This window comes from Haemaphysalis longicornis, unplaced genomic scaffold (assembly GCF_048455015.1).
Source record: "Haemaphysalis longicornis isolate Haplotype H1 unplaced genomic scaffold, Haemaphysalis longicornis Haplotype H1 scaffold_10, whole genome shotgun sequence".
Classification (NCBI taxonomy): domain Eukaryota; kingdom Metazoa; phylum Arthropoda; class Arachnida; order Ixodida; family Ixodidae; genus Haemaphysalis; species Haemaphysalis longicornis.
Window position 1 is genome coordinate 137,094,884 of NW_027526204.1, and position 7,613 is coordinate 137,102,496.

The window sequence follows — 7,613 nt, forward strand, 5'->3', positions numbered from 1 at the left end:
TTGTCGCTTGGGGAATGCGTGTAGTGTACATGTATGTTCACCAGTATTTGTAGTTACCGCCATGCAGAGCTCTGCTGCATAGCACATGCAAACATGGAGGCAAACAAAGTATGTAAATTGTAAAATTAGCGAATTAATTGCACAGCAGAATTTTTGTATTTTCGTATGTTGTATTTCGGAAAAAAAGAAGGGTATTTACTTTGTTCAGTGGTTGAAGAGCAGAGGAAAGTATTTGGCGGCGCTACATTCGCTTGGTTTTTCTCGGTTTTTCATCAATTTTTCACCTTTTCCACATTATAAACAAGATCCCGACCAATGCCCTGACCGCAGGGTGACATACTAGGCGAAGCATTTGTATTTATCATCTGTCCACATATTTCATTTTTGACGGCGGGGATTGTTGGATGTAGCTCACCAGTAGCTCACGGGTCTCTCGGTTGTATGTGGAACGACTACAGATTCTCGCGCGTTTTTCTTTGTTGTGCGGCCGTACCGCGTTGTCTTTTGTAGGACTTCGTGCGCTGAAATCCCCGAAAGCGCCGAAAGCGCGCCAACCGCCGGGTGCGTGGCCAATGGTTCCACCAGTATGCCGGATACTGTACCGCAGGAGCCCAGCCGGGTCGGTCTAGCCCGGCTACGAACTACCCCGAGGCGCCAACAGCAGCAGCCGCCAACGTCAGGGCCAGACTCGCGGCAGCAGGCTGCAAGCGAGCGCCCGTGGACCCCGGCGGAGCTTGAGCTGCTCGCCGGTGCGGTCTGCGAGCGCGCATCCGTGCTGCTGAGCGGAAACGACCTCTCTGTGAAGCGCTCCGCCTGGGAAGAGTTATCCAAGCGACTACAGCGACCCGCGGACGCTCTTCGGCGCCAGTGGACGAACATAGTGGTCGATTTGCGTCAAAACAAGCGCTCGACGCCGTTCAAGCCGCACGAACTGGCCGCGTTGAAGGCGCTGAACTCCGTTGCTGAGCGGAGCCGTCCGCAGCCGCCGGCGATGCCGCAGCAACAGCAGGAGCCCCCACAACTTCAGATCGACCCGAACAGCGTGCGGTCCATCCCGGCGAATAGCTTTCTGCACCAGGAGAAGGCCACTCGTGCGGCCCCGGCGATGTCGACGGCCGCGGTAGCCATCCAGTCTACGGCGAGCATCACCATCATGCCGTTGAACAACCAGCTGAACCGCGAAGTGTCGATCACGCCAGTGAAAAAGCCGCAGCCGCAGCGGGCCAGCTCGTCGCACCATTCGTCGGATGAACTGCAGGTGCGTAGGTAACATCGCATGAGAAACTCGACTTCTGTATATGAAAGGATTTACCCCACATCACGGGCGTAACAATGCAGTACTTGTGTGCTTCTGAAAGTGGCTTTTTTTCGTTTGGTGCTTCAGCGTCCACGTACAATTGTAGTGTGACCTGGCTGGTGCAGCTTAAGGTCATGGGCCATTCATGTGTTTACCAAACAACTGCTTTTTAAGCAAGCCACTCCGCACTCCCCGATCACTTCTGTGTGCCAAGCTTGTCTGCACCCTTTTCCCCAGCCGCCATTGAGTTGTGTGGTCGCGTAGGAAACTGCATAATGAAAAGAACGGGTGGCAATTATAGATTTTGCCCATGTTCAAGCCAGTGGGATTGCATTGGGAGCACTTGGATCCTTTGCAGCTGGTTAATGAAATCCGTGACCGTTTCACCCCAAAACTAAAGTGGCTCTATTAGAATCTTAATGCCTTTCATTGCAGTGGTAATCAAAACGATTTCAGTAACATTTCTATTCATAGTCAATTGGTAAAGAAAATGCTGAAGTGAAAACAGTGCTAAGATGGGGCAAAGGAAAGGTGACACAAGACTGGGTGCCGAGTCTCGTCTCACCGTTTTTTGTCTCGTCTTAGCGCTGTTTTTGATGTGTATGTATGTATCAAAAGCCCGTATTACACCCAAAACAGCATAGGCTGAAGGTAGGCAACGCAGGCACCACTTCTGTATGCTTTCTCCTATTGCTGTTGCACAGGTTCTCCATACCTACAAGTGATGCTGAACATTATTCAGCTCACCATACTTTGGAACAATTGGGGCACCACCAAAGGCCATTCAAAAAGTGGCGACGTATCTGCTGAAGTCTTGCAGCACACCCGGTGGCTTATTTTTGAGCATGGCACCCTTAAAGGGGCCATGAAGACAAAATGAAAGTTCGGTTCATTCAAAACATTGCCTCGTTGGAATCATGCTGGCACCACTTTTAACGTAAACTTTGCTCAAATAAGCTGTATAATCAGGAAAAAAGGGAATGGCCATGCGACCCACTAGCTCATTTCCCTGCAACAGAACCTATGATGTCATACCAGACAGCTCTGCGATTGGTGGAGCTGGAAAAAGCAAACGCAAACTAGGCAGGACTTATAAGCTTGCCGAAAGAGCTATTTTCACATAACCTTAAGGCATACTCTTTTTGAAAAATATCAGTAAGAATGGTGGGACAAGCAGTGCAAGTTACGAAAGCACACGTAAACATAGAAGTACCGATGTGTACTGCTCTAGGTACTGCATGCACTATGCTTCGTTTAGATGCACAGCACTGCAAGGCTTTGGGGTTGTCTCAGACGACACTGGCCGATTGGCGCAGGCAACGGTCTTACGTAACCATATTTGACGAGCGAGCACCATGTTTCACGAAACGATTATTTTCTCCATGGGAAAATAAACCAAAGGCAGAAAACGGTTTGCCGTGTGGTGGCGCCATCTAGGTTGACTAATAGTAAGCAAGTCTTAGCTCGAATAAGCTATGTCATTAGGGAAAAAAAGGAATGGCTGTGCGGCTCACTGGCTCATTTCCTGCACTAGAACCTATGATGTAAAATGCACAGTTGTGCGATTGGCTGACGCTGGCAAAAGCAAACGCAAGTTAGGCAGAATAAGCTTGCAGAATGAGCTATTTTCACTTAAGTGTAGTGCATATTCATTTTATACCACTAAGATTGGTGGAGTAAACAATGGAAATTACGAAGGCACACGTAAACATAGGAGTGCCATTGTGCACTGCTGTTGGTACTGTGCGCACTATGCTTGTTATAGCTGCACAGCACTGCGGCACTTTGGACGACACTGGCCGATTGGCGTAAGCGAACGGTGTCTTGCGTGAACATACTTGTCGAGCATACCTGATGTTACACGAAACAATTTCTTCCAGCTGCAACAAAAACAACCAAGGTGCAAAAATGGTCAGAACCAAAGCTTGGGCGGACAGTGGTCGTGCACAGTGGTGTTGCCATCTAGGAGGACTAATGGTAAACAAAGACGTTCCCAGCCCGCTGCAGACTAAGCGGCGTACTAACATCATCGCAAACGTGGAGAAACACACAATTTGGCAGGAGAGTAAAAATTTTAATTTCCTAGTTAATAAAGCATCGTTTGCTGCTGGACAAGTGTTGGGGTACTATAAAACACAAAATGTTTCGAATAAAACAAACTTGCATTTTGCCCCTTTAAGGGCACTGTGTTTCCACACAGATTCCAAATCTGTGCACAGCTGGCCTCTTGCATTCATTCCCCCTTTGATCGGACTTTGCTCCTGTCTTCTTGCAGGTGGTGCGCACGTGCAGTTCTGTGCACACTCAGACGCCTGAAAAGGAGGAGCCCAGTGCCAAGCGAGCGCGGTTGGGCTCGTCCTCTCAAGCAGACACCGCCGCCATTCTGCAGAGGCTGGCCTCGCTCGAGGAACGCCGTTTTTCGCTGCAGAGGGAGCAGCTGGCCGTGGAGCGTGACAAGGTCCAGTGCATGCGCGAACTGCTGGCCCTGCTCAAGACGGACCGAGCGGCTGCTGTGACCAACGGGGACGCAGTGGCCGCGGCTGTGTCGGCCGCGCTGTAATGGACGGCCCACAGCAGGGTGTGTGGTGCAGTGACCGCGATGTCCCGTTGTGCCAAGCCAGGAAGGGACTCCTGCTCTTGTTCGGCAGCTGCTGACACCCAGTGTTCACCAGTGGCAACTGTGTTTGCACTGGCAGTGTTGTAACTGGACTGCTGGGAGACGTGCAGTTGTTCGCTAGTGCTTGTTGGTAGACTGCCGCTGCTGGTGACTGTGATGTCCTGTAGCACACACGGTGCCTTGTAGCTGAGCAGTGTTCAAGACGTGGTGGTACTACGAAGGGTGACATGGGTGCCACAGTCTTGTTTTTCTAGCTGAAGAAATGTCCAAAGTTTAATTGCTGCCCATAGTTTTTTTCACTAACGGAAACACATTTGTGTGTGGGAGGGGGGGTTAAACAAAAATAAACAAAAAGGAAGTGCCCCCACCCTTCCACAGCGCATTTGTTCTTTCCTGACTGCTTCAAGGTAGCAGTCAACAGTAGCTTATATGCCATGGCACTTTATACACACACAAAAAAGCCATGGTTGTCATTTTTATATACCTGTCTAGCAGTTCTACTTTGCGTATATTTTCATTATTATATATTTCATGTTTATTATACTCCATTAGTGATTCATTGCTAGCAAACATATTTTCGTCGATCATCTTCTCATTTTAACGTTTATCAGCCACCTTTTTGAGGAAAAGCGATGCCATCACTATGGCAGTAAAATTGCAGCCAGTGAGGGCAATTTGTTTACTTTTTTATTTTGGGATTCCATCCTGAAAGCACAAAGCGAATCTGGTGCAAACGCTTAATTTCGCCCAATCTCTATGGAAGGAAGGATGACGGTTGCATCGTCCTCTTTCTATCTGAGGCAACTCTCCCAGTGCTGCTAATTGGGAAAAAATAAGAACAGCACGAAGACGGGGGGTTCACATAGCGCAAAGCCTGTTGATCAACAGAGTGCAGTTTATAAGTAAGTAAGGGAAATATAAGTAAAAAAAAAACGCAAGGAAAGAACAGGCATCAATGGAAACAATATGGGCAGACCCCAACACATCCCGTCTGCCTCATGCTGTTGTCAACTAGTCTTGTATGAATGTACAAATAAGCGTTTGTGTGTTCATGTTCCCTCTTCCAAAAGCGTAGTGAGGAGCAACACCGTGTGAAATCCATGCTGCCCCTGCTGCTATGTTGGCATTTCAGTTCCATTTGTTTCCTACTCGCTTGTCCTGCATTCATGCATAAGAGCATTGTCATGCGCATGCTGTGAGCCACAACAGCCCACCTGCGTTGTTTCTTTTTTGTAACTTTTTCGCATTGTTGGGAGGGAATATTCTCGAAAATATTATCCAAGTGAAGAATTTATTGCAAGAGGGCATAAATGCAGTATTAATCATTCTTCTGGTGTTTCTTAAATGTGTCCGTGTAATGACATGACCAAGAGGGCGGTTGAACGAATTGGCTGGCCCCATGATCAGCCATTTCAGACTGCCGAGGCACGTGCGACCCTAGTCAGATTCATGTAATCATTTTGTGTATTGATCAACCTCACCTTCTGCACTGCAACTCACTTTGCAACTGGTAGATGCAGTTAAAAGCTTGCGAACAACGCTGCCCTAGCTGGTACATTGGCAACCAAGCTGTTTTGTTCGGTGCAGTGTGAGCATTTCTAAATTAACTTTTATTCCTATCGTTCACCAGCGTTTTTGTTTCCTCCACACTACACTCACTTTGTACACACTGCCAAATGTATGCTTAATAATGTGCACTATTTTGCCAGCCTTCACACACAGGTGCACAGTGTTTCTAACAGTTAAGTAACGGTCTCTTGTCACGGTTTATGGGATGTTGACCATTTTGTTTTGATCCATTGTAAGCTTGTTCTGGAAGTCATTATTTCACAAAAGAAAATTGCACTAGTTTTTTTGTCAGGCGACTATAAATTGTCTCCCCAGATTTTGCCAATGCTGTTTATTGTTAGCTGTTAATTGACAAACGAGGCAAGCGTTTTTCAAGAATTCTCTGTGCCCCATACTTTCTTTCTTTACACTGTGAGTGTTTTTTATGTTTTCTTCTTCTTCTTCTTCTTTTTGGAAAGGATGCAGCAGTTCTCTGTAAAATGTTTAATCGAGGTACAGTAAGGCAGCATTAAGGTATAGATAGAGCACAAGTTTATCAAAGTTTCTGGCAATTTATGTCGGGTTTGCCACTCATATCGGGCAGCCAGAACTGAACCAATTGCTTCAATATTGTGAGCCTAAAAGCTGCAAGCTAAATTTGATTCCCTGAACTTCGGCCCACATTTAACACCAAAATCAATTCCAGGAAAATTTTTCGTGAACGGGAAATTTGTGCATTCAAGTTTGGACATTACCGCCCTTGTCAATGTCAGAACGGTTGCAAGGGGCGCCATAATTTTTGCATAAATGTAGCTCCATTTGGCGTCTACCAGCTAAAGCAGAGGACTTCACGGCTATCTGCCTTCGGTCGGTGCTGAAGGCAGATCCAGATTGCTACTTCAGCTAGCACCTTCTCCATTTCGTGCAATTCCTTCTTTGGCAAGCATTTGTTTGGTGATGAAACTTTTAGTGTATTATTGTTCCTATTCACGTTACCATCGGGAGACCGATAAAAGTGCATTATATTATATACATTTTCCCACAAACTAGCCATTAACTCTGATGACCTCACAAACTTTCTCATTGCACTGGCGAGAGTTTTTGCATTTTTTGCAGTTTTTGCATGAGTGTATATTGTTGGCACATTGTTGGCCGTGGTGCGGAAATTTTTAATATTTTTTCCTTAATAAAAGGTGATGACCAGAGGTTGTGTCTTGATACTGACTTCACCTCATCTCCGTGAACGTGCACAAGCATCTTGCTATACGAGCAGTAAGACATGGCTGTCAGTGGTGCGATTTTTGTCCCGCGTTCGAAGAACCGCATAGCTTTTTATCCACTGCTGCAGGGGTATTTGCTGCAGCAGAGATGCGAATGAGTGCATGAACGTGGAATACCTTGTGACGAAGCCTCCTGTGTGATCCGAGCTTATTCCTCTAGCACCGCAGCCACAGTTCATTCAAAAGATGTATCTTGAGGAACATCTTGTGCATGTCTAAACCTGTGACATCTGCAACGTACACTGTGGACAGAATTTGGGAGTCATCCGCTCTTTTTCTGACGCAGGCACATTTTTGATGGAGGCTGCATACAAAAACGCCAGTGGTTTAAACTTGCCTGGAACTGTCCACTGTGCCTCGGAAAAGCTAAATTTGTCGTAGCAAAAGGTTGCCCTAAATTCCAGTCACCACGCTAATGGCAGAGTAAAGGCTTTCTGTTCTGGCCTATTTCATAATGTGAAGTTCTGCTCTAGTATTGCGTATTTTTACATGCCCTATCAAGCAAAAGTGTGAATATACAGCCTTTCACAGTCATGCTGTCACTGCCGAGATTACAACACAGTCTAGATATCTGTGTAGTGAGGTAGGTGCCATACAAGTTTTCATCTGGTGCGATTTCCTAGTGCGTTATTGAGCTTGGGGTTTAGGTAATGTTATCATCGAAAAAGTGTAGCTTGTGAGTCAATTAAAAGGAAGGGGGCTGGGAGCTGGAGGGGCATGGAGGCTCCCTCCCCCTCATGCAATGTAACTAATGGTGCACTGACAGATTTATCACCAGACCTAGTTATAAATTTGTCAGCGCAACATCAATTCGTAATATTGCAGGAAAAAGAGATTCGATTTTTATCATCTCAATAGTCTATGTGGTGCT

The 7,613-nt window shown here is 46.6% G+C and overlaps 1 protein-coding gene across 1 annotated transcript; it reads left to right on the top strand.

The window, feature by feature from the left end:
- The first annotated feature begins 200 nt into the window (after positions 1–200).
- On the top strand, positions 201–5,440 carry LOC144159419 (uncharacterized). Its single transcript, XM_077690896.1, has 2 exons — positions 201–1,258; positions 3,573–5,440. The coding sequence occupies exons 1-2, from the start codon at positions 587–589 to the stop codon at positions 3,855–3,857; spliced, it is 957 nt and encodes a 318-aa protein (XP_077547022.1). The 5' UTR covers positions 201–586; the 3' UTR covers positions 3,858–5,440.
- The last annotated feature ends 2,173 nt before the right edge of the window (positions 5,441–7,613 follow it).

What these genes read in the sequence shown, in the direction of transcription:
- LOC144159419 (XM_077690896.1), top strand. Translation starts at nt 587, where the DNA reads ATGCCGGATACTGTACCGCAGGAGCCCAGCCGGGTCGGTCTAGCCCGG. An exon ending in ATTCGTCGGATGAACTGCAG is followed by an intron (nt 1,259 to 3,572) that starts GTGCGTAGGTAA and finishes GTCTTCTTGCAG; the next exon opens with GTGGTGCGCACGTGCAGTTC.